General features: G+C 38.2%; 1 protein-coding gene across 1 annotated transcript in view; it reads right to left on the reverse strand.

Annotated features, from left to right (window-relative positions):
- The window catches only part of KCNH7 (potassium voltage-gated channel subfamily H member 7), a 247,607-nt gene extending 221,670 nt beyond the window's left edge, over positions 1–25,937 (reverse strand). Inside the window, exons 1-2 of the mRNA XM_075153093.1 lie at positions 25,100–25,937; positions 22,862–23,092 (exon numbers count right to left, since the gene is read on the reverse strand). Coding sequence (XP_075009194.1) covers positions 22,862–23,092; positions 25,100–25,175 — 307 coding nt within the window. The 5' untranslated portion in view covers positions 25,176–25,937. The remainder of the gene's footprint in view (positions 1–22,861; positions 23,093–25,099) is intronic.
- Positions 25,938–27,578: the final 1,641 nt, after the last annotated feature.

A 27,578-nucleotide genomic window follows, 5' to 3' on the forward strand; every position in this document is an offset into this window, starting at 1 on the left:
TTAAATATTAGTAATACAATTACAATAACATGATTAGTAACTCTTAAGCTTAATGGGTCTCGTCCTGTTTCTGCAATAGGCTGGAAGAAATTGCCTAAGTATTACATTGATGTAAAAACAGGATAAATGAGAATCCTGTCCACTGTAATTTAGTATCTATTTATATTGTTGCAGCAATACCACAAATATTTTTCAGAGGAATAAAAATACTTAATGCAGTATATTGTAGTCTTTAAATTGGCTTTCTGTACTATCTAGGCCCTTGATTATTTGTATAACATTCCTATTATTCGTGCTATAACAGTATGTATTTTGCTGCATAATTCAAAGCACAGTGAACGCCTTTATGGTTGAGTTCATAGTAAGTTTCTAAGCTGGCCAGGAAGCCATGATTTCAAGTCCCACACCAAGACTTGGACAGAAACCCAAAAGTGATACCGCAATGCAGTATTAGAGATAATACTGCATTTGATGTTCATTCTTGAGGATAAAATGTTAAGCTTGTGTTTGCTTCGTTAACCTTGAGTAGTGGTTTTGTGGAAGTGGTTCAAAATGATGCTTTTTAAAAAGAACGTATAATAACCCTATTCCCTGGTCAGCTGTCATTTCTCCTCCTACTCAATATTTAAAAATTCTCTTACAAGCTGTTAGTGAGCACACAGTAGTTGTTCTTTTACACATCTGATAGGTATGTCACTATTTTGGGAAGTACTTAGAGATGAGCATGAATGTATCAGGTCACATTCTAGTTTTGCACTTCTAACACTCTCTTTGGGCTGTAGAGTTTTTAAGAAAAAATGTGCACTGAAGCGACTGTTAAAAGAGTTCTGGTGATCTGGGGCACTGCGGTAAAAGCTCTGCCATCTTTTAAATGGGTACAACACGTAACTCTGTGCCGATAAACAGGCAAGCTTGTATTACCATCCACCAACTCTTTGCATAAAGCTACAAAGGATAAAGATTCTTGAATTTTCCATCTACTCATTTTACACAAGTGGAAGACTGGAAAAGCAATTAACATGTATATAGGTACCTAGTTCAATTTCGCCCTGGTCCCTGAAGTATCTGAACAACAGACCTTGTTTCTTAATCTGCTGTCTGCTCAACTTCCACCACCTGCTTGTTTGCCCAAGTATGACATGAAATATTTTTATTCAGTGAGATAATTTAGGGCATAATGGGTAACTTAGTTTCTAAGGAAATTTATGTTTGAAACTACAATTTACCTCTTTTCAGTTGATAGTGAAAAATTGTGTCTGAAATTTTGTAGTAAGAAGGATCTGTGCAAACACTGATTATTTTATTTTTTGCTTTTAAGCTCTGATGAAAAGCTTCTCCATAGGAATCTGTGCTCAGTCTTTGATTTCTGTACATAACCTTGAAGCAAGTATCACAGCTGATCATGACTTAACTGTTGGTCTTGACATATTTGGTTTCTGCAGCTCATAGGTAAAAGCTGTGCAAGGACCAACTGATGTCTTCAGTATTAATTAAAAAGTCAGAGATTTGTCCTGAGCTTCTGCTTACCTGATAGACTAGTTTATACTGTGCCTGGGAGTGTACAGTTAAGGGGCAGTGGCAGAAATAGTGCTTTAAGGAGTAAAAAATACTTTTACAATGGGAATTGTAATCCAGTTTTCCATGAAATTGTCAAATGTCTGACATTTGCCCTGCGTTAGCCTGTATGGCTGTACAGTTAGGAAAATCCTGGTGTTTCTGGCTGGGTTTAAAACGAAACACAACTAAACAAATGACAAGAATAAAAGACAAACTGGAGGGGAGAGCATTAGACAGAGGAGAGGAAACTAGAAAAGGTAGTCGGAAATTGGTCTCCTGTTTGCAGCACTAACAATGCCTTTAGGAATAGTGATTATCAGTACCTTACTTAGATAAACAGAAATTTAAAAATACAGCCTAGACATAGAGGAATTACAAAAACAGAATGTTGTCTCTGGGGAAGCAAGGCAGACATTTAAGTTTTATAAAATTTTATGAAAGTAATTATCCACTTTTATAAGTATGTGTATTAAATGAAAACACCATAGAATTTTTTTTCTCGATTTTTATGTAATACAAAGGATACTACAGGATCCTACAGTACGTACATCATAGACCTATTTTTATATTATAAGTATTTTTAATATTCCTTATAAGATACATTAAAAATCATATGAAGATATTATATTATGCATAATAAAATACAGGCCAAAAATGCAAATTTTGTCTCTCCTTTAATTCTCTATCAGCTATTATAATTACTGAGTTTCAGAGAATCTCAAAGGTTAAACATATTAGAAGGTCAAAAGCTTTTTTAACTTGTTTTTCTTTGTCACTCACAAAAATGCTCCAATTGGTTCATAGTGAACATTGTAAGAATATTATGCAGATCTGAGGGCGAACTCACTTTTAACAACATTTCAGATTTCAAAACTATTGTAAGTTTGAAACTTGAGAATTTTTAAGAAGGTTTTGCTAAAGAAACTCTATGCCCGTATTTTTCTTGATTACGGGATGTTTGGGATCAGTATTTGAGTTCAAATATTGTTTATTCTCCTCTTTGCACATTTCATAAAGTTTTATTAATTACTGATATTAATGAGAATTATACAATGGGACTAGTCACATGTTTCCATTAAGAATTATTGAAATTAAAGTAATATTTTAATCATATATATGTCTGTCTTTCTCCATTGTTTCTTTGATTGTTTTTTTCCTCCTAGTAGATCAAACATTTTTAAGTAAAAACTCATCTTAGGTCACTTTCACTCTAAGTTTTTAATATTTTAGTCATATTCAATTCTTCTTTTTGGCAACGTTTGAAGCCAAACGTTTTGGCTTGGTAGATACAGCAGCCTTCTCCGTGTGCTGAAATAATGCTTGCTTTTTTCCAAGCTTGCCTTTTGGCTCCTGTGTTTCCTTCTGGCCTTTTTGCTGTCTTCAGAGATGTTTTCACAGAGGGCCACACTTTGCTTCCAGTGCTTTTGTAGCAGCTCAGTGGGAGGGGGTCTTCGCTTTATATCCAGGCAGTTGAACTCCTGTTGATTTTATTGCATTTCCATTGCAGGGCATGCGCCTCCCTGCAGCTCTCTTTGCAGAACCTGCCTTAGGTACCCTATGGAATTATATACCTCGATTAGGTAATACCTGTATTTGAAGGAAGTTTGTAAATAGTGTATGACCAATGAAGCTGTATCGTTAACAAACAAGCAGAGATGAGTCCTCTAAATGCCAACAGGAAAAACTTTATTTTAACAAGTATCTGGAAATAATTTGGTTTTGTGGGTGATTTTAAGAATAACTTTTTTGCGTTTGGGAGCAATCCGAAGGAAGAGATGCTTTTCATTTTACATCAAATGGACATCTTTATTACCTTGATGGATCAGAGGGATGATAGGAAAATGTAGTTCGTTTTTAATATGAAGAAATAAAATGGTCTTTCAGTGAAAGACCCTTCCCAACAAAATATCCCTGAGATGGGTATGCTGAGAAGGGTTGAAGGTCTTTTGGAGGTTTTCCACGGGCTTATTCTCAGGTTCTGCTGACAGGAATAGTGAAGCAAGACTGCTTCTGCTCTTAGGAGCAGTGTGAGGCTCTGACCATCTTCCAGTTTCAGAGGACCCAAGGCTTAATACTGGGTTTCAGACTCTCAAAATCTCTGAGTTTTCTTGGGCCCAGGATGCTGGAAGTTCCTCTTTCCTTTGCCATACACTGGAACTCTAATTTTCTAAATAGTAAGGTGAGTGCTTAGGAGTTAAGTTTACTGCCAACTGTGTTAACGAAGATATAGTCCTTCACATTCACATCTACATGTATGAATCTGTGCTGGGGATCTGGGTCATGTTAGCACCTGTGTGCTGTGGATACAGCTGCACAGCCAGGGCACCATGCAAAGTAGTTCAGGTTGGTTCACAAAAAACAGCTGTGAAGTTTACAGCTGATTCCCAAACCAGCTGTTAGCATGCTCCTTCAGCACACCTTGCTTTAGCCTCTCCTGGAAGTCCCTGTACTGTACCAAAGATGATGAATGGTGTCCTGCTCGCGATGAAGAAGAAGCAGCAGGAAAGAGAAGATCAAGAACTGTCCTCTGAAGTGAGCTGAATTTTCAGGCATTACTCAGTACGCTGCCCTTCATTCTTGGCCCTAGAAATCCTTGGACCTTATTTGGTGATTACTTCTTATGACTGGGAGAGGATCCTTGTCCACAGAGACCCTTCTGCACAGCTCCCTGGCTTCCTGCAGAAGTGTTTGTTATTGTTATGTGATCTTTTCATGCAGAAAGAGATGCCTGAGTATTCAACAAAAACTGTACAGACCTGGCAATCTAGTGCATTGTAGTTAACAAACTGAGTAAATAAAATCCCTGGCCCAAATTACAGTATCTCTGCACTGCACGTGTTTTAAATCAGACCTTCAGAAATATCTCATTAGGTAGCATCAAAAAATCCTGGATAATTTCTCTCCAGTTATTTTAATCACTTTTTTTTTTCTAATTGATTACTTTAGAAAACAGAGCAAATATAATGCAACAAAAGCACATCAAGAAAACCTAGCATTCAAATAATCTACATACAGCATCTTCTTACCACGCTGCTTTACATCTTGTCTCTTTACTCTGCTACAGAAAAAATCATTAATCTGACATCTAGCTGTCCTACAAATAACCATGCTTTTATCAAGGTTTAAGGAAAGAGAAACAGTTTAAAACACTTCCAAGAGGGAGTCCTGACTTTCAGTCCTCTGCTCTGCCTAGTGTGTGCTTGTTTCAGTCAAGGTAGATGAGGGAAAGGGGTGTTAGCTCACCTTCCTACTCTTCTTGTAAGCCTAGATAAAAGACAAAACCAGCTCCAACCTGAATTATGGCATTTGTAACAATTCCCATGGAATCAATGTGTTAATTTTACTGTAAGGTCTGTGTTCCCTGTTCACGTTCTCTTCCCACCTGGTGGAGACATGCCATCCAGGATTGGCTCGTGTGGTCCTTTTGCGTGCTTTCTGCCTGCTTTGTGCTACTTTGTGGGTAGGTTATAAGCCCTGTATGTTTGGAATAATCATTGTAATGAAGATGCTGTTTACTGGCACAAGCCCAAACCAACACTGGAAGTTTAATTTTGAAGATGTTAGGTATTTGAATTTCCAACAAACCTCAGATCTAAATTTCTCATGGTTGAGTAAAAATGTCCAAGCCAGTCTTCCTGCTTTTGAATTCAGCTATTTTAAATCTGGGTACAGAGAAATTCAGCATTTGCAGAAATGACTCAGTTGAAACATGACATGAAAAGTTAGTAGGGTGGAGCCTGAAAGGAAATATTTCTGTTGTTGCTATCCCACAGTTCTGCCAAGGACTAAAATATTTCATGCAGTCTCATACAGTCACTTATGCACGTGCTTTCTTATTGTGCTTATATATTTCTTACAGTGCTTATATTTGCTTTCTTTCCTTTTGGAATGGTCTGCAATATAGAGCTTATCCAGAGGATCCTCACTCTTGAAGTCTGAACAGGGCTCCAATTCAAATGCTACTTCAAGCTTTCTGTTTGACTTTTGCACTTAAATTTAATACAGAGCCAAGCCAATTTCATATGGTAATACTGACTATATCCTTGTTTGATAAATAGTGTTAGGCATCCAATTTAATTATTAGTAATTACAATCAGGATAGTAAATATATCTGAAGCTATTTACTATATTTCCCATAAACTGTATTAAAGCTAAAAATCAACATTGGTACCAAAACCAATGAGTATCCACTGCTGGATATTGCCAGTTGCTCTGAAGAAATAATTTGTAGAATAGTAGTGAATTTTAGTTTTTCCCTTCTGTCTTTTACCATACCTATGATATTTATTTTAAAGGTAACATGAAAAAGATGTGCAAATAAGCATAAGTAGCAGCAATGAAAAAGACAATGTTAATACTACATTTATTTGTGTATTATCATTTGTAGATATTACTGGATGCAGTATATTATTACTGAGTTTTAAAGTTGCAGAAGATAGATCCCCTATGATATAATAAAGATAAAACCAACAGTGAACTATTCAGCAAATCAGCTTTGTAACTTCCCTAAATTTGCAGCTCAGGCTAGATTTTCAGAAAAGATCAGCTCTCATTTAGGCACAGAATGCAGGCCATTATTTTCATACCCCATAAACAATGAAAATCAAAATCCTCACAGAACAAAGAGCTGAGTATTCTAATTCAGTAAACTTTTCTTGAAAATCAGGCCAGGCATTACAATGCCTGGCCTGAAGGAAAAGTGAACATATTTCATAATTTGAAAAAAAATACAGGGTTAAAATTGTGGGAACCTTTATGAAGACAGTCAGCATGATCCCTGCTAACTAGCAAACTACAGAATTGAGTAAACAGCTACTTGCCAGGTGTGCTCAGCTGATTCATGTTCAGCATATGACTATACCAGCTGCTTTATTTATGTTGAGTTGAAAGAGAATTTCAACAGAAGAAAAAAGAATGCTTGAGAATCCACATTTCCCTTCCTCTCCCCACTGAAAGCTGTACTAATATTAAAGGTGAAATAACCTTTATGCATGGAACTAACTAGGAACTTCTCCAGCAGGTTTTTGCATGCTTTTCTTCCACTTGCTTAAACACATAAACTTCTCAATGACTCTAAGACTGTAGAGGTCCTAAAATTTCTCAAGATAGAATTGATTTGACCACCGTTGATTGAAGGCTGATACACTTCGCACAACTAAAACAGATTTCAACTTGATTAAATCCTATTAAATTTTTCCTTTTTACATTGCTGTTGCATAAGAACACTGTCACTTTGCTCAAAGTATTGGTAGCACAGCAGAAAAGTACAGACTCAAAAACTTTTTGTTTTTATTTTTTTCTGTTTATTTTTCTTTAGTAATTTTTTTGTTCTACAATATATAGATGATATGTCCATGGCAGGTAATAATGAACTTTCTTTATAATTCTTTAATCTCTTTTTGAAAGTTTCCTTTGCAGATAATATCTAAGAGATAGCATGTTAACTTTGATTCCTGATGTGGATTCAGCATCACAGTTCTGGTATTTTATTCCCATAAAATATAAGACACTATCAACCTCCAGGACAGGTATGCATGAAGGCCTCTGTACTGCCTACAATTGAAAGGAGAACTGAATTTACCATTGCAGGCTTTGGAAAAAGCAATTTGGGGCGATGCACAGTAGCCTTTAGCCAGACATTTTGCTTACCCTTTTTTCTGCACTTCAGAAAGGCCGATTAGGTAGGCTTAATGGAATTGCCAATCCTATACTCAAAAATGGTTTATATGTAGCATTACCACTTTAAAATAATACACTTCTTTTTCCCAGCCAATAGACCTGGGCAGTTCCATGGTTGAACTCACTGCCCTGATCTCTAGAATTTCCTATTATATTCCTTTTGATTACCTTGGGTTCCAGGGAAAAAATGGTAATTTCAAAGAATAATAAAAATGCCATAACCCTACGGATTAGGGCTGTAGTTAGTATGAAATTACTTCAATTTTAAAATATCTCTAAGTTATTTTGCTCTCATAATTACATGCAAAATATGTTATAATATATTGTGTATCTAAAAAAGAATGACTCACTGATCATTAGAAGGGCGATCTGTTCAACAAGGTCTCAAAAAAGCATATACTTGTAAAGCCTTTATCAAATACCTAGATATCAAATATGTAACTATCAAATATTTTCAAGCATTTCAAATCTAAATAAAAACACACAAGCTTTTCAGTTATTCAAAAACCTTCTTAGAAATTAAACTTACTTGGTTTGGGAGGTTGAGTTTACATTTCTTTTGGTTTAGATAAAGACCATAAATAACTGGGAAGTAAACACCATTTCTGAAGTTATGTTAGTCATGAGGGTAAGTTGTTTTGTAATACCTGTTTATAAAGATAACTGTATTCCTCTGCAAAGCACAGCATCGGAAACAAGGCTTAGAAAAGCCATCCTTTTGGCTCTTGGTCACATTCTGACTTTACACGAGCCTTGTAGGGCCAAGTATCTTTAACCATTCTCCTTGACAAAAACAAGTCAACATTTGCAATCGGCTATTAATGGACAATCTGACAATGACAATTTGGTCCAGTCCGAGAATGAGAAATGATTTGTATATTCTCATTCCTTTAAATTAAAAATAAGACATATGTCACAGTGCTATGCACACTAAATTAACCCTATGCAGAAATGAAGCACATGCAAGTAGCTGCCCTGAATACTACACTATATCTCTTACATGCAGAAATGATTGCAATTATACTGCCAGTGTGTGAATCTCTCATTGACTATTGTAGAAGTAGGAATGGCTTTGCATCTGAGTTGAAATAAAAAACACACTTGTATAAAAAAAATGACCAAATCAGAAATCCTTACATAATACTATATTGTAATGCATATGCTAGATATGTTCTCTTCTGCATCATCAAATTAATTGATCGTAGGGGCAACCAGCATTGGTAATGTAATGCCAGGAACTGCTGTTGTACCCCCCCAAGATACTTTTATCTGTCACATGGGAAGAGAGTAAAATACAGTTTCTTTTAGGCAGACAGTAAAGCAGGTTTTATCGATGAACTTTTTAACATCACATTAGGATGATAAAAAATAAAATCCAGCATGAAACATGAATTTGTAAGTAAGTGTCAAATATGCAAGCAGTAGGGAGAAAAATTATTTTAATAATAAAATTAAAAATATTGTCAGTGCTGTTTTAGTCAGTGGAAGTATATTTAACGAAGCTTATCAACACCTTCAAACAGCAGTTGAACTCATTAATAATATTCATTAAATATGCTTTAATTGTCACATTGTGTTTGTTTAACAGTCCTTGTCTATGTACAAAGAACTGAAAGAAAATACGGAATGGGTTAGAGATCTGAATAGGCTGTCAGGCCACCCAAACCAGTAAGATCATGTCTCAGTTATCTTTTTTAATATCCTCAGACGGAATCACATCCCTAAATGATGGGTATTTGAAGGAGCACTGCTTAAAACCATGGATCTGACATCACTGCAGTACCACAAAAGCTGCAGGGTTCCCGATGCTCTGCTGCCGACACATTATGCTCCATGCGTTAGGGGCCAGCTCCAGCAGGGTGCTGAGTGCCATCAATGCTGGCAGCCAGATGTGCTGAGCTCCTGTCAGGAGGTAGTTAGCACACTGCGATATTGATTGTGTTGTTTGACGGGGTAGGGGAAGGGTAGTCAGCATTGGCCTAAAGGAAAAGGGCAGTATTAACCCTTGAAGGAAATAGCAGATTTCTATCTCCGCTAGTCACTAACCTGGAAGAAAGAGCATAGGACAAATCACTATATCTATCATTTCTTAAAGAAAATACGAAATAAAAAGTGGCAGAAGAGAAACGGAGAAGAAAGTGCTGTCTTTTGCCGTGACCTATATAAGGAAATGTTAGCAACAAACTTTTTCTTCTGAGATGAGACAGTGTTTCAATGAGGTTACCGCACTACTGAAAGCCACAAGAATTCCACGCCATGTGAAAAATATTTCTCTCTTAGAAGATCTGTTTTCTGCACATCTTTAATAACGGGAATGAAGTGCTGAATAATATGTGCCCAGGATGCCCTACTTGTTTGCCAGCGGCAGTTGCATTTATCTTCCAGTATAAGACAATTGACTATAGCTGCTTCTAAAACTTACAAGACAACCTCCACTGTGATTATATTTAGCATTAAGCTGTTCAGATTACTGTAATCCATGGCAAAATAAGCATTAGAATGTCTCTTTTCTTCTTAACTCAAACACATGTTTGTATAAAAAATCTCCCAAAGAAAACTGGGCAGATGCCTAACAGGCCAGGCAGATTGGCCTCCAATACAGGAAAACACTGAGCATGTAGTTCCTCATAATAAAATGGGTAGCAACATGGAATTTATACCATGTAGCACATTAGTAATAACATTTGGAAAAGATTTTCTGGCAAACAATATCTAGGTTGCAATTTCAACCATCTTTAATGTACAACGTAAACAGGATTTCCTAATGCATGTATACGTGTAGTCGCGTAAAATTTCGTGTGTAAAACTTGACGTAATATTGAACATTGAAGTAAGAGGAATCTATAAAAGTAGTACAGAATGCCAATTAGTATAATAAAAGATGTGTAAAGTACCTACATACGGGCTACTGAATTAAGGGAAAAAAAAAAAAGGTAACAAACTCATTAGTTCTTCAAACTTTCCAGAGGGTATAGCTCAAACACCCTCCCTCAAGCACAATAGCAGTTCATCCAAATACTCAGAAAAATGAGTAGATGTATCAGAATACCAGCTGGCTCAGCAGGGAATTCATGACTGAGCTCCAGTGCAAAAAAAAAAAAAGACATATAAAGGAGGTGGGAGCAAGGGCAGGCTACAAAGGAGAAATACAGGCATGCTGGGATGGTCTTAAGAAAGGAAAAGCTGAGCTAGACTTGAAACTCTAGGGATATCAAGGGCAACAAGAAGAGCTGCTGTTGCTAGCTATGTTAGCAGTAAAAGAATAAACAAGTATAATGTGAGCCTGCTGCTGAGTAGGGAGGGTGATTTAATGACAGTGGATGCAGATAAAGCTGAGGTACTCTATACATTCACTGCCTCAGTCTGGGAGATATTTGAATCTTGAGACAGGGTTCAAGGTAGTGGAGAGGACTCAGTCAGGGATCTCCTGAAAAATTTGAGTCCAACTGTGTCCAGGATAAAGATACTGGGTTGTATCATCAGGAGCATAGCCAGTAGAGTGAGGAAAGTGATACTTCCCCTTTTGTCAGTGCTCATTAGGTCACACCTGGAATAGCGCATCCAGCTTTGGACCCCTAGTACAAGAGAGATGTTGATAAACTTGAGTGAGGCCAGCAGAGGCCACCAAGATGGATATGGATTTAGAGCACATATCCTGTCAGGAGAGGTTGCGGAAACTGGCCTTGGCCAGGAGCCTAGAGAAGAGAGGGATGTAATAACAGCCTTTCAGTAGCTATGAGGAAATTACCAGGAGATGGAGGCAGGTTGTTTACTGAGGTACATGGCAGGAGAATTATAGACAATGCTTTAAATTAAAATGGGGGAGGTCCTGACATGGTTAAGGAGAAACCAGTTTCAATATGAGGGTAACTGAGCACTGGAACAGCTTGCCCGGAGAGGCTGTGTGGTCTCCATCCTGGCACCCAACTGCACTAAGCCCTAAGCAACCTAGTCTGAATTCTGTGTTGCTCCTGCTTTCAGCAGGAGGCTGGACTGGATGACCTCCTGAGTCTCCTCCTTAGCTAAATTCTTCTTGATTCTATGAAAATGTGATGGCTATAAAAGACCAGTCTAACAAAAGGACTTCTTTGCTATACTGGAATGGTAAAATGTTATATATTAGTTCGAATATGTACCATACTAGCAGAATGCTTTCCGAAAGCAAACACGGCTGAGTGATTGCTATTTAAAGATTCCCATGTGAAACAAAGCATTACTTGTTATACAGATTGTGCCAGTTTCTGAAAAACAAGATACAAACGAAGGGTGAAATCCAAGAGAGGAAAAAGTTACAATCAAAACTACGTTATGAGAATATCCCTAGTTAACATATCAAGTTTAGAGATAGGCCAGTTGAATCTGGACAGATATCTTGCAGAAATGTCCATTTTCCCATTGGTAAGTTTATGTAACTCTCATAAGTATTCAGGATCATGGAGGACAGACTCCATTATACATGCCTAAAAAGCTGAATCAAGCTAGAGTCTGATGAAATTTCAGTTATTTGAATGTTTGGAGAGGGGGAGTTTTTTGTTTTGGGGAAGAAATAAAGCCTTGTTCTTCATATGATACATGCAGCACCAGTTAAAGACAATGCTCAGATAAGATATAGTTTTGCTTTCTTTTAAAATATTGATGTAGTTTAAGAATGATTCATAGGCTCTATAACAGATTCATGGTTCTCCTGAATAAGTGCTACAGCTATCACAACAAAGTCCAATGTGAGACTTGCAAATGTTTTTTCTGTTTGGAAAAAGTGTGAGCTTAGCAGCCACTGAACTTTCTTAACCATGCCTCCTATATTTTTTTCTTTGTCATTTATTTGGCAGTTCTATTTTCTGTATCAAATTTGGAAATCCTGGGGGCTGAACTTGATACAGGGCTTACATGGGAAAACGATGAACAGGACTTGATTCCACCTTTGCGTTCTTTAACCCTGTGGCAAGGGAAGGAAACAGTTTAGCCCCTTCTGCCGTTCAGAATAACCCCAGCTGCCTCTAACCCCATTCTAGCACTTGAGGATCATTACAGTGTGTATCCTCTCTAACAGAAGATGTCGTTTCTCTAGAAATTATCCTTTATTACAGACAGGACAGAGACATGTACACAACTGCATCATCCTAGGGTGTCTCTTTTCTCAGACCTGGCCTGGGGTCTGAGATACTCATTTAATAATAATTCCTATTCAGTGCAATTCCTATTAAAGATTGTTTTACAGAATTGCTCCCTGTTGAATATAATTTCATATTCTCACTCTGTTATCAGTTTCTTGGACTTGATTATGTTGGGGTTGGGTTTTCTGTGGCATTTATTTATATATACAGAATGCTTTTGTCTGTACTGGCAAATGTTACAATGCAACCTTGGTGTACTGTCTTAAAAAAGAGGAGGATAGTGCAAAAATGTAGTGGAGAATGATGGTTTGGAACTGTGAGCTTTTCAAGAATAATCTGTCTTTCAAGGTAAGAGACTCACTGCCTTAGTCGATCAGCTCATTAGGAGTCACTTTAATTTGTTGTTCAGTTCAGACTTCCTGTGATTGAATGTATTTAATAAGAATAATGCTTTATTAGAAAAACTGTTGTGAACTATAAAGTATCAGTTTGTATTCTATGATTCTATGATGGGGTAGGAGGTAATTTTGGCAGCTCCTCAAAGTGGTTGTTAAACTTCTTGAATGGGATAAATGCTCTTTTATAATATATATATGGCATGATATATATAATTGAAAATTTAGTCCCTAATTTGCTTTTACATATAAAAGTTCAGGTCAGTCATTTCCCTTGGAGTAACTGAACCTCAGTGTGATCTTTGTAACTATGATACTTTAGTTATGACTTATATTTTAGTGCCTGTGGCCTCTAAGGGACAAAAAAAAGTTTGGATAATCTACTTTCCAGGTAACAATCAAGGTTAAACATGTAGAATTGTTTCTCCATCATTTCAAAAACCAGTTGATGTATTTTCTTAAATTCCTCAGAAAGTGGAAATAAAGTGCTTTATTCGCAACTTTTTTATTTACAGGAAAATGATCCCAAGGTGAAAAGAAAAGGGATTAAGACCAAAATATTACTTAAAAGGAAAACAATTCACTCAGTTCCCATGAAGTAGGGACAAATGCTCTTGCACATTCCAATGTGAGAGAAATCATGTTTGAAATACAAGCAGCCACACAGAATATATTTATCTGGTTAATAATTATGTTTTGCATATGTCGAGTTCTGCAGAGACAGTGACGCTACTGGCAACTCTGCTTCTGCAGGATCTGTTTTTTTTATAAATGAGGTCAAAAGATGACCAGAAATGAATGTAAATAAACCTGTATGGTCTATTGAAAAGCTCCCTCAGCTGTAATATTCTTGGTTTGTGTAGTTGTGTTTATAAAATAGAATTGCATACCTGTCAGCTAGGAAGAAGAGTTGTCTGCGGACCATGTATTCCTTCCTCTCTTCCCCTTGTTAAATAAACAGTAACCAGAGAAGCGGGATGTCACCCGCACCTAGCGCCCGATCTACAAACATCACACATATCAGACACTAACTCTGCTCGTAGCTGCAGTAGCAGTTAGTAGTTTTCAATTAACTTTTTAAGCATTTGGGAATAGCTCCTTAGACCCCAGTTCTACTCCTGACACGAGAGAAGGGATTTGCAAGTTTTAGGATAAAGAGAAACGTCTTAATACAGTTTTGTGGTCACCCACAAACGGTACTCAAACTCTGCTTTACCCCTCTACAAAACTTTTCTTTGAAACTCTGTGGGTAAAACACTAAAGCCGCTTCTGTGCCACCTCATTTTCTTGTTGCCATAAGCAATCAGTATAACTTACAGAAGCGCTAACGATGCCCTGAACTGTGGACCAGCATGGACTGGTTCAGGACTGACATTATACATAGGCTGTCTTTCACACCAGGTCATGAGCCGCTCCATTAATCCACAGGGAAGGCTCAGATACTGATTTATAGATACCTGGTTTTGTACTTCAGGGCTGTTATCCTCTCACAGAATACGGTATGTTGTCCACGACTCCAGAAATAGTCCTTTTGGGAAGTGTTCTCATTTCTCTTGTATGGACTTCCGTGTTAAATTGATTTCTGGTATATTTTATCATGCAAAAATAATGCTGGGCACTTATGATGGAAAAAAGGAACACATTTTCCTTTCTTTTATTATCATTACTTAAAATGACATGGACTTTAGGTTTTCTTTCTTTCTTTCCCATTTGTGAATTGAAAGCCATATTTCAAGCACGCAGATAGAACTGCAACAGTATTTTACATTAAATACCATGACAATAGGATTTATGGACTACTGAATTTCACGTTCTTTTGAAAGTATAAAAAGAAATGCTTTCTTGTACAACAGCCATAAACATGCAAAATACTAATGAGATTATCCGGCATTTTTTCCAAAGAGGAAGGAGTAAAGCAGACTGGCAGAAATGAGTTTCGAAAGGAGGAAATTTGCAAGCTATTTTCAGAGATACACTTGCATTGATTTGAATGGAAATCAGCAGAGAATGCTCTAAGAAATAAATAATCTCAAAAGGGCACAGACTCCAAAGTCTGAGAACAGCTGGGAATAAATGCTTCAGAACATATGTGTTAGTGATGAAACATATTTACATGATGATTAACTGCTTTTCAAGCAGCCTAGGTATCAGACAAAGGCAAAAAACCTAATATATGTCTATCCTTGTTCTGAAGTCATCTCTGCCTGTCTATCCTGTAGATTAAAATGGAGGAAGGTTTTGTCTGTGTTTTGCATGTTTATTTCATAACTTGTTGTCTTGGTATGTAGGAGCTCAGATCCAGCTAACACTAGTTAGCAATGGCATAATACCTAAAGATCAGGATTTTTAGTGTGGCAAAAATTAAAATTTGCGGTTTAATTCTGTGAAAGCTGTGGGTGCACAAGCCAAATCCTGTATCTGTAGGTATTGATATCTTGCTCTCAGGCCTTTAGGAGTGTTTCTGGGAGCAGAAACGATCAGTTACTATATAGTCCCATGCATTTGCTCTAAAGAGGCCGACATTTCGTAAGTTGATACTGTCAAGGATCAGTGTATTTGGGTATTGTGATAAATCCTAATTTCCCAGTATTTGAAGTAAAGTCTTGTTGTGTTTCTCTGAACTGAACTGACCATTTAAGCAAGACTTTCTGGTTTCCACTGCAGTCTCATGTGGCAAATCAGGGATTTAAATGAGGTCATGGCAAAATGTAAGAGAAAGGATAGTACTATGGTACTACGGAGGAACAAGGGCAGGAAAGCAAGAAATTTCGGCAGGCAGGGAACTACTGAAGGCAGCTATGATTTCTGGCCTAAGTTTTTTTCTGGTCATTTCCACTTAACTATCAGCAACGACATAGTTAATAATGTTGACATTTAAACACCTTCTTTAGGTTTTGATGATATGATGGCTCTTTGTTAACACTGAAGCTGGAATATATTCTTTTTGTGGATAACACTTCAGTGCTATAATCGAGGGCATTATCAAAACTAGGTATAATGAGATCTATAACGAAAGTCTGGTTAATGAACCAGAAAGACAAAGACAACAGGACCTCCCCTTTATACTGTTTACTTTGACTTTTTTTCAGATTGAATTTTGGTGTCCTTTGTGGTGATTTTTACTGATGAGATTTCACTGTGATTACAGAATCAAAGAATTAAGAAAAACAGAAACAAAAAGGCTATATTGTACCAGAAAGTTGGTGAGGGAGCTTAAAATGGGGTATCTATGGAAATGCTGGAGGCCAAAAAGCATTTTGTGACTATTTATGGCTGTAATTCTGCTTTCCAAATGAAATTTTAATTTAATTTCTAAGAAACAATTCAAATATGTATGTTATTTCCTTTAAAACAAAACCAGTATACTAGACTAAAAAGTTCAAGCTATACAAAATTATAACACCAATACTTCTCACCTCAGAGATGTGAACTTTCAGAGACGTAGACTGCGTGAAACCAGCTGTAACTATAGAGCCACATTACCCCACTATCATTGTCACGCATCTGCTCTGCCTAGATCTAGGTTCACAGCTACGGTTCTGATTGCTTTTGAGATACGCGGTTTCCAGAGTGAGTTAGCAATTTCCATAGTCAGCTTGGTCTTGCTACTCTGAATCCTATACTGCTTGATTAAGGTTTTTCCATACTTAGCTGGGAAGCTGGGAAGAATATGGACTGTCTAGCACATAGACTGAGTCATACACTAAGTCAAATATGTAGGGAACACTTTAAAACTGGACTTGGAACCACTAAAATAAAATCTAATCCACACCACTATTCTCCTTCCATTGCTTGAAACCAGAGAGAACAGCACCAATGTCAACATTGCTACTATTCGAAGTGCAACGTTCTGAAGTTTGTATAATACCAAATATGCATAAGGCTGCTATTAGAAAAGCAGTTGCTCTTCCCCGATGCCTATTGCAACGTATGATGTCTGATTTTCTCTCTGCATCTCTTTTTGATATATGAGCCAATTCGGTGGAGAAGAGAAAGAACCAATCAATAATGCAAATTAGGAGTATGGAATAACTCTCTTATCAGAATGTAACAATAAAAAGGATGCACACTGAAGATGGAAAGAGGACACAATAAAATCATGTGAAATCACACCAAAAAATAGACTAACAGCTTCTGTTCTCTTTGTCTCATAACCCAAAACCAAAATAGCTTTCACTGAAACTGAAAGGAGCACATTCAAAGCAGATAAAAAACTTAGACAATGCCTAATTAAAGATGAAACTCTTCTCCATAGGATATTATAATTCTAAACAGCTTAGAAAAACTTTAATTTTGAGTATGTGTATCATATTGTAACCTTCTAGTGCCGTTTGACTCCAGAATGCGACACCTTTCTTACTACTGTGGGACTCTCTTTTCAAAAGTCAGCAATCATTGATTCTTTCTAGCTCAAGCAAGGGAAATTTGGGTCCCTTGATTAGTGTAAGTTGACCCTGTGACTTTCTGAATCCTGCTGTAAAACTGTACTATGGAAGTCCAGTAGCAGAAGAGTTCCCTCTGGACACTGTACTGAAATGAAAGACTCCTGATCCACTAGCCTGCAGGTTTTTTATTTGTGCCACGGAGGAACTTAAAACTGTCAGAAAGGATTTTTCCAAACTGAGGAAGATTTTTTTTTCTGTTAAAAAAAATTATAGCAGTAGCTATAATAATAGCAGTTGTATTCTTCATTATTTGTTAAAATTAGATATATCTAATCATACCTTTCTGACCCTAAACATTGACAAAGATAATAATTTTAAAGGCAATTTAATTTTTGTTCTTTTTTATTCAGCTACTGTCTCTCATTAGCAGGAATACATGAATGGGAAAAAATGATCTTCTATAAAAGCCCCCTTCTTATTGAAAATAAATTCTTCATGAGAAGAAAAAAAGAATATATTGGAAAGCCAAAGAATTGAAAAATATGGTTTAAATTAGCCCATAAATAAACCTACTTAATATACCTGAGAGCTGCTTTATCATAATCATTAGGTATCCCATATGAAATGTGAATAAGTGACCCACAGTTCTGGGCAGGCACGGGAGCCATAACTGAATGGGGACAGGTAAATGAGATATTCTGATCATTGAGGTATCGGCTCGCTGCTGATGGTGCTCCCTGTTGCAAAAACAGCAATACTGAATGGGACAAGGGACAGTCTTGTCTCTTAGACCAAGTATTAAAACCTAAGGCAGAAACTTTACACTACAGACATCAGAAAAGGTCATCCATTTCCAATAGCTTAACACCTTCAGTAACATTCTGGATTTGATCCAAGTTGGTTTTTTTAAGGATGTTTGGAAAAAACTTGCATTAAGACAGGTTTTTTGGACAAGTTTTTGTTGGGGGGTAACTTTCTTATCAAAATGCAGTCAGATAGTATTTCTTAAACCAAGAACTCCTACAGCAGCAGGGTATTAGGCAGTGACTTCATTCATTGACCTTTCTCATCAGCTCTGGTTAAAGCATTAAATCTACAGTCAAAACTGCACTTGCTGACCCTTACATTAGAGCTAATCTAAAGGGACTTGACATACATGCAAGGGTCTTTCTTTTCAGTTGTATTTTTAATTGATTGGTAGGTTCACGGCATTTATAGAATACAAACATGCTAAAACACCTATGCTGGCTGAAGTCTAGATGATGACCTTCTAAATGAAGTCCTGATCTTTCTATTTTAGAACACTTAATAACATTTTCACTTTATTTTGTCAGTATGTTTACACATTTTTTTATTTTCTTATCCTCAAAAAAGAGCTTAAAAGGCCTTAAAATATTAGTTTGGAATCTTAATGTGTTTTGAAAATACAAATATGTTTAATTTGCAGTCAAATGTAGCAAATTACATTTCTCAAACTGGGTAAGTGGCAAGTAATTTGTGAGGTTTGTAAACACTCTGCAAATAATTGCTTAATCTTATCTTTGCTCAAATCTGTACTCTTCTGTGGTGCTTCTTATCCCTAGAATATCTGATATGCATAGGGTAAGCTTAAATGATCTCCTTGCCTCCCTTTAACAGGTATACTCTGTAAGCTTAGATATAGCCCACTGTTGTCCACAAAGTGTAGAGTAAGAAGTAAAAAAGTATTCAGTGTGATACAATCCTTTCTGATTATCATATATCCATTCTCAATCCCAAAATAATTATACTTTTTATGTCAAAAGCTTTACAGCTTTACCACCTCAAGCAATATTTTACAGCTGTCAAGAATGATTTATGTAATAATGCCTTAAACTGCAAAATGGAGTCCTCAAAGGAAGAGCTGTCAAACATTTTCACCACAAATAACTTTATTAAAATAAGAATTGATACTCTGTATAAACAATATCTTACCTTCAACTATAATATAAGTCATAAAGCTATACGATTCGTGAAAATGAAGTTGTGAGATAGTGAGGAATATAGTATACTGCTACTTTGATATCAGAGTATAATTTTTGAATTAAACAGATGTTAATGCCTAATGGCAAGACTTTGAAAAAAATCTGTTTCAAAATAATAGTTCTTGTGATTTGTCTGTATTTATCTAATTGTTCTTTTTAAAAAGGGACATTTACATTAAAAAAGAAATTTACTGAGTCTTTAATCCCATGAGCACATCCAATGACGTTTCTGGAGCTTCTTGTGTGATGAGAATCTATAAATTTGGACCCTTAGTTTTGGTGTCCATCTGTCCCCATTAACCATTTTTCTCAATAGTAATTAATTCTTTTGATGACTATGTAGTCCCCTACCGTGGCACTACTCTAACAGGACAGAAGACTAGAACTTTGCCTGAATTGTGTAAATACCCTGCTAAAAGAAAAAGGACTGAGGAGAAAGTAAAACCAAATATAGGTTATATTAACAATCTTATTCTGATACAAATACTGCAAGAGGAGCTAGTAAGGCTTTTAGCTACAAATGTTAAAAACTTCTGTGAAGATAGGGCACCGGTGTGGTTGGGACAGGGCCTGCTGGGTGCGTAAGTAATGCTGGCATCCCACCTCCATGCCACCTAAACATTTACACAAAGCTATCACAAGTATTCTCCTCCCCAGTAGAGAACATCAGAATCCTAATTCCCAGTACGAATGCAATACCGTTTTTCTAGTGCAAGAATCTCCTTTTAAGTTGAACTTTAAAGCTGTGACATTTTAAAACTATGTGAGGTGGTATTTAGAATTAAAAAGAAAAAGCATTAGTTATAGAGTGATTCCCCTTCTGATATCTGCATTGCTGGACTTTTGATGACAGATTAGCTTTATAAGTGAGGCGATCTATGATCCCACTGACATTTGCTTTACTTTGAAATATTAAAATAATTTTTAGTGTAATCAGTGGCTTATGTAGAGTAAATGATACTGTGATGTGGAATAAGGTTTTATTTGCAATTCACTGGGTGTTTATTCAGGACTGTGTAATATGGTCTTCAGAAACCCCTGTCGGTGGAACCTCAAGCAATGCACACCTTCATGAGCTGCCTTCCTCCTCTGTATGCTTAGTATTATGTTAAATATTATACAATGGGTGGCTATGAAATATAATGTCAAATCAAACTTTCAAGCAGTGGGTAGTTCATTGGAGTAACTTGGGTTACTCACATGGAGAAAGTTACATTTCTAACTGTGCTGGTATTGACCTCTTCAAATAGTCTCATATTCACTCACAGCACACAGTACAAAATAAGCCACGTACCAGGCACTGAACTCTCAGATTTTTAGAAAATTCTTTGAATTATTTTTGCTTCAGAACCTAGAGGAAGTCCTTGTTAGGTATCAGCATTCTGTATATTGTAATAATATACAAAGTATGTTATATATAGCGCGCATATATATATGTGCTATATATTGCAAAAAGAAATTTGCAAATTTGGAAAAGTGAAGTAAGTGAAGAAGTGAAGATGAAAAGTGAAGTATACCTTTTCAGTAATTTAAAATAACTACAGAATACATTTACTGACATTTATTATATCCATCATATAGGTAGCATCAATTTTATGATACCACATAAACTTCAGATCTTTTTATCACATTTTGTAAAGAAATTGAACATTATGTGGAATGAAACAAAAGTCTGTATATACAAATGATCAAGCTCTTAGACATGTATGCATTTCAGTGTCAGACCTATCTTGTATTTTGTTGATTTTTGCCTGTAATCAGTGACTTGATATTTTAAATGATATTTACAATTCAAAATAATTCACCTGTATTTGTTTAAATTTAGCAGTGCATATAGTGCACATGGTAAGTCCTGTTCTCATTTTGACCAGTAAAATTTTGAGGAATTCAACTCAAATTTGGCTAGAACTATTGTCTGTAGCTTTTGAAATGCCTTAACCTTCAAATATATGGTCTAGTAATTTAAACAAACTATTCACAGAAGTGAAGTTACTGAGAACCCTTATGCATAAGATTATTTACACTGAATAATCCATAACTCTAATTTATAATGTGCTTCAAAATTCAAAACTGTTTACAAAAGATATGATAATTTTTACAGACAGTTTTACTTTGGTTTGCTTCAAACAGATTATGGTGTGCTGCATGATGCCAGAATTCAGCATTTTAGAAACATATATCTTTACGGTAATTGACAGATAAGCAGTACTTTGGTTAAGCGCCTTTCCCTCCCTCCTAATATCTTGGGAAACTGAAGCACTTTTAAATGACCAGATCTCAAAACAGTGCTCCAGGCTGGTGGCTGTGAAAGTTAGCAATGACATTCTCCTTTTGCAATATTATTTTTAACACACGCCAAGTTAAAACAAACACAGGCTAGATATGCAAAAGACACACGGTGAGAAATCTATGTTCAAGGCACAGGTACAACAACAAATCTTGGCCAAAATCTGCTCCAGACCACCGAACCAGATCTACGAATAAAGGCCTCTACTGAGAATGTGCTAAGAATAATATGCTTATAGAATGGTTGGCCCGAGTCCTATCTGAATTATACCAGCCTAAGCTAAAAATGCTATTACTTAAGTCTCTCCGAGATAACAACAGAATTATTGAGAACAGCATTTAACTCTGTGACTTTAAAATGCACGAGTATCCATTGCATGTGATTCTAAAATTGATGCAAACACCACACTCCAGAACTAATTTAAGCTCAGCATTTGAATATGAATTTCCTTTTCCTTCTCCCAAGAGTGTACACAGCAAGAGACAGAATAAGGTACACCACACTTATCCATTACTTGGATTTGTTTGAAAGACAGATGTTTCTGTAAATAACCCTGGGTACTTAGGGAAAAAAAAACCAAACCCTACATATAACTATTATATATCATAATTAGTTTTCATGCATATGCATTTTTTAATCTGCAAATACAGTCATTTATTCATTTTATGCTCTTAACAGGAATAAAGCATCAGCATAGCAGATTTAGCCATTCTTCCTTATATTAGCAATAGTGTTATCAGACATATATTGAGTCTTCACTGAATAACAGGGAAACTCTTCGTAGTTTAGCCGTCCCAAAATTTTTACTCTGACAGCATAGTTCTAGGACAACTTCTGTGGTTCAGTTGTAGGTACTCCACAATATCTCGTCTCTGAAAAAGACTTGTCCCTTTCTTTATAAGCTAATGCTTTCTTCACAATAGGCCAATTTTTACTACTTTTAACATTGTCGTACTTTTTCCAGTGAAATACTGCATTTAAGTCAAGGTACAGTTCCAACTGTGTGAGGCAGGCAGAGTTAAGCCCCCTGAGACTGATACACCATTCCTATGGCCTGTGAGATGAAACAGTTCATAAAAATTAACATTCACAGGATGTCCCCTCTATGCCCGTGTTATCTGTTCTTTTTTGTAGGGCTGTTTACTTTAGGAGATATAGATCTGCTTTAAACCAACCGAAAGGAGAACTTTTGTTCAACAGTTGCAAACACAGTGCTAGCTTCATTCAGCTGTTAGAGCCAGCGAACAGGGATATACTCTATACACCCCTACTTTCAGGCCAGATTCCCTTACTGGTATACATAAGTGTACTTCACTGGACTTCAGAGAAATTACAACACTACCCCAGCAAAGGGTCTGGCCAGCAGATCACACACACTTCTTTTACCAATCAACTGATAACCAAACACACACAAAGTCTTGAAAATAAAAACAGACTTTACCATCTTTGTGATAATAGGTGACTTCTACTTTCCTCTCCTCTGACCCCAGCAGTGCTTGAGCAATTTGGGCAATATGATGTCTTTTGGTCTCTGGCCCATGAAGAAAATCACAGGTGCAAGGTTTCTGCATGACATCTGGCCTGGAGAACCCGGTCATCTCACAGAACCCATCATTGCAGTAGATGATAGCACAATTCTGCACTCTAGCATTAGCAATGATGAATTTTTTATCTGCAATAAAAGAAAGTGATGCATTTTTTAGTACTCTTTCAACATTTCATAAAGTGTCGATTGCATGGATGGATGCTAAACAACCCTTCTTTTCACTGGGATGCCTGAAATGCAGAGATTTTCAGTCATTTAATGTAGCTAATTTGATCCATTTTTTTTAAAAAAAAACTTCAATAAATTTAGAATACATTAAAGATGAAGGTAGTTGTATTTTAAGGAAATAAAACCAGATTATGCAAGTCTTTTGCAAAACTCCTTTTGACTTCAAAATTTTGTCTTTTTTACCTTCACTGAAACCCAGCTGATGAGCGCCATCCTGTCAGGCATAACTCCAGGAAAGTACTTGAAAAGTTAGCACCTTCTTTGGGGGGAAGAGGGGCCTTGGGAAGGGGGCTCTACTCAAGTGAAGGGCTGCCTGGGATAAGGTCCAACCAGCTCAGTTTACTCTGTGGGGATTTTCGTTGAGGTGAATGACAGCAAGTTTATAGTCAGTATTTTAACAAAACTATCTAAAAAATAACACGATAAGTTTTTTTTTTCCTCTGTGATTGTTGTAGAAGTTACATTTATAAGAGAAAATATTTCGTAGTAAAAAGAAAGGAGTATGATGGTTCGTGAAAACCAACGATTGTGATGTTGGAAACACTTTGCACAGTCCGCTGAAGTTCTGTGCCTCAGTCCATCATCCTTTCCCAAACCCTCACCTGACAGAAAGGTTCAAAAGTTTTCAGCTTTTATTTCATTTGTTTCTGTTTACCACTATAACACACTATTCCCATTGTAATTATAAATGTGCAGTTTTGATATATTTACTGTTAATAACATGAATTTCTGCTTACTTAATCACACTAGTAGGTCCCTTGCTTTATAACAGACTTTTTACGTGGCACCAAGTTAGCAGTACAAGTCTTGAAAATTTTAAAGATATTCTGTCTTTGAACACAGTGAAATATTTGGAGAGAAAAATACAGATTTCATTCTTGCCTTTTCTACGGTCTTTCAATCATGCTGTATTTTCAGTATCACTTGCCTAGTCAGTAGGTAGTGCTTTATTCTCTTCAAAATATATACACTTTACTGCATAAAAACTTTAGTCAAGTAGCAACACTGACTTAGCATTTAGATAAATTCTGACTACAAACACTGTCTTCATTTTTTTCTCAAATAATATAAATATTAAATTGGTAACTGGAGTTAGCTGTAAGGGTTTGCACCAGACTGATACTAAAAATATGCTAAATATTTAAATACATGTACATATATCAAAACGACTGTTTCTAAATGAAATTCATTTTAAACATTCCTTCCTACTGTTAACAGTAAACCAGAGTTCCAGCCAGGAAAAACACTTCAGCTTCAGCCTCCTCGACAGGTAGTAAACTGCTGCATTGGAAAAGATCTCACAGACTCTCCCTGAGGATGCATTTGTACTGGTTTGATAGATATTTTAGGCTTGCATAAACAAAGCAGAAATATTTGACAGCTATATTAAAATGCAGTCATGACAACAAGGTAAGAGAGTATTTTTCCTTTAATAACTCCTCTGCATATTACCTGTTTCCTCTAAATCAAAGTTTGACTGTTCTGCTTTATTTTGAAAGGACAATGATAATTAATAATCATAACAACAATAACAACAACAACAATAATAATAGCTCTAGCTGATTTTTTTAGACATTGCACAGGCAGCAAGGCTGTACACTCTGCTTTTAGAGCCAACTCACCAGTTCCGAACAAGGTAAGAGATATAACTTCTATAGCTATACAATATGGATTCAGTCAAAGATAAAAACTATTCCTTGAAACGGGGAAAAAAATAGCCCAATAATTCAAGTCAGTAATCTGTATTGTAGATCAAAACCAATGTTACTCCTGCCAGGGATCCCCTCCTCACCTCTAGGGTTTTCTTTACAAGCTACAAACTTAAAATAGTCTGGAGCCGCTGTCCATTTAGTCACACGCAGAATCGAAGTACTGTAGCAAAATAGATAGAAAGAGAGAACTTACTTTGCCCTTCAAATTTTCGTATGATTGTACCCAAAAATGTATTTTGTGGTGCCACATGACCTCTGCGAACAGGCATGTTTGTACAGGTCTTCGGTTTTCTCTGCACAATGACTTCTCCAAGGATCTCCTATACAGCTCCAGCCCAAAGCACCGAGCCAGCTACCCTTTGTGACAAATCATCGTCCTCTGGAGCTCGGAAATCTCTTCCCATTAGCACCACATCTAGATACACGCTTTTCCTATCGGAGTCAGATCCATCCCTCAGTTTCTTTCTTTTTCTTTCTTTTTTTCCTTGCTTTCTTTTCTATTTTTTTCCTGGAGGAGCTCGGACGCTATTGTCTGGGGCGGGTAGGGGTGGGGTAAGCAGGAGGAGGTGGGGGGGGAAGATTACAAGGGTAATCGATCTCTAGCACCAAACATCGCCAATTTTCCAAAGCAAATGGCTGTGACCCGGCAGTTTCCGACGCTGTAGTGATGGTTAGAGGGCTGGAAGACTAATGTTGCTCCGCTGCCAGAGGGAGTGACGTTCCCCCCTCCGGGCTTCACCACGGCGCGCAGCAGCTCGGATTACTCAAGCGTGGCTTAGCAAGAGCCAGCCAATAAATCTCTTCAAAACTCAGCGACAAACAGCGGCATCGGGAATGAGCTACACCCCGGCAGCACCGCGACGTGCCACATCCCCCACCGCTGCGGCTGCAGGGGGGCAGCGGGGACCGAGGGCGCTGGCGGCGGGGGGGCCCCGCCACCTCCGGCCGCCCCAGCTTCTCCGCCCTCCCGGCACCGCCGGCCCTTTCGCGGCCCCTGAGCGTGGCCCGCCGGGGAGCCCCAGGCGCTGCCGGGGCGGGGGAGGGAGGGAGCTTTGTACACGCCCCGTCTGGGGGGGAGGCGCGAGTGGGGGTCGATTTTGAGCGATGGGGGGGCGGGGAGGGAAGGGACCACCGGAGCCCTCGGCATCCTTCCCCGCCCCGATGGAAGGGATCGCCCTCTCCTCCCGCAGCGTGACCCAGACGGGGACTTCCCTCGCCCCACGCACCCCTCCTGCCGAGGAGGGGGGATCCCCCCGGCGCCGAGCGCTGCTCCCCGGGTGCCGAGCAGGTGCGAGGCTCCGCTCGGGGCCGACAGGGCAGCGCGGAGGGCGCGCCGGGTCCCCGCGGGTGCGGGGGGCTGAGCTCCGGCAGGCAGCCCTCGCCCGGCCCGGGGCGGGGACCGAGCGGGCACCGAGGCCGCCCCGCCGCGGGAGCGGCGTCCCAGGGCCGGGCTCCGCCCCGCCGCCCGGGGCCGGGGTCGGGGCCACGGGGCCGGGCCGGGCGCGCCGCCCGCTCGGAGCTGGCCGTGGTGCTGAGGCCGCCCGGCCGGCACGCACGGAGACGCCGCCGCCCGCGGCCGGGCCCGGGGAGCGCCTGCCTCCTCCCTCGCTCCTCTTAGCTTCTCCCACCCCACAGGATAACTCGGGAAGCTCCCGGGGGAAGCGAGCCTTATTTTCAGGTTGTAATTAAGGCTTCCCGCACTACCCAGCAGGCAGAACGGTGTGCGTTCAGCACGGGCACGGCGAGCGCCTGGGGACCTCGGCCAGGTGACAGGGGAGGGAGCTGGGGGCAGCCATGCGATGCTGGAAAGGCATCTCCAGGGCAGTGCAAAGCAGCGGCGGCTTCTTAATAAACTCACAGGGAAAAAAAGAGAGGCACCTGCTCACCGTTCTTTGTAATAGCAAGCACAGGATATTGAGCCGGCAAACCACCGCCTCCCACCTGTTCTTCCGCAACGCAAACAGGTGTTTCCTTATTCCCGTGGGCTTTTCTCAGGTGTGGCCTTTGTTTCGCTGTTACCGTGTGTCATCCTCCCTATTTATCAGAGGAGGGACACAGGCTGTTGAGTATGTGGGTACATTTCTGGACTAATTTAATTTAATCTCAGTGGAATCATTCCGGATTTACACAACTGTAAATGATGTCTGAAAATATCATTTATATATACATAAATTGTATTTAGAAGGCTGCATAGTAATTGACTGTGTACTAATTACAAAGCCTCAGCTACATTAAGTGGTATGTAATCAGGTACGTAATCAATCTTAGGAAGTGAGTGCTTATTTACAGAAGCAAATGTTTTAATCTCTGTACTCAGAGGTATAAATCAAAGGAATTACAGTCATATATTCTTTGTAAGCATAATATTTGGAGATGTACAACATTTTTTTGTCTCTGACCAGCACTAGAGAATAAAACTTTTACAATATTTTTACTCACTTTTCATGTCATTTGGACAGTGGATGAGGCTGCAGGTTGAATTTTTCTCTTTCTGCTCTTTGTCTTGACCAAGAACATCCATATATTGCCCCAAAAATGTATTCAAGTTCCCAAAGACAGCAGTAGAACTCGTGTACATAAAGTGAGAGGAGCATATTTATTTTAACACTTTATATAATACCTAACATCTAGTCAAGCCAGCAGTGACATCATTCTCATTTTTACATTAAAAA

This window comes from Calonectris borealis, chromosome 6 (assembly GCF_964195595.1).
Source record: "Calonectris borealis chromosome 6, bCalBor7.hap1.2, whole genome shotgun sequence".
NCBI classification, from domain to species: Eukaryota; Metazoa; Chordata; class Aves; order Procellariiformes; family Procellariidae; genus Calonectris; species Calonectris borealis.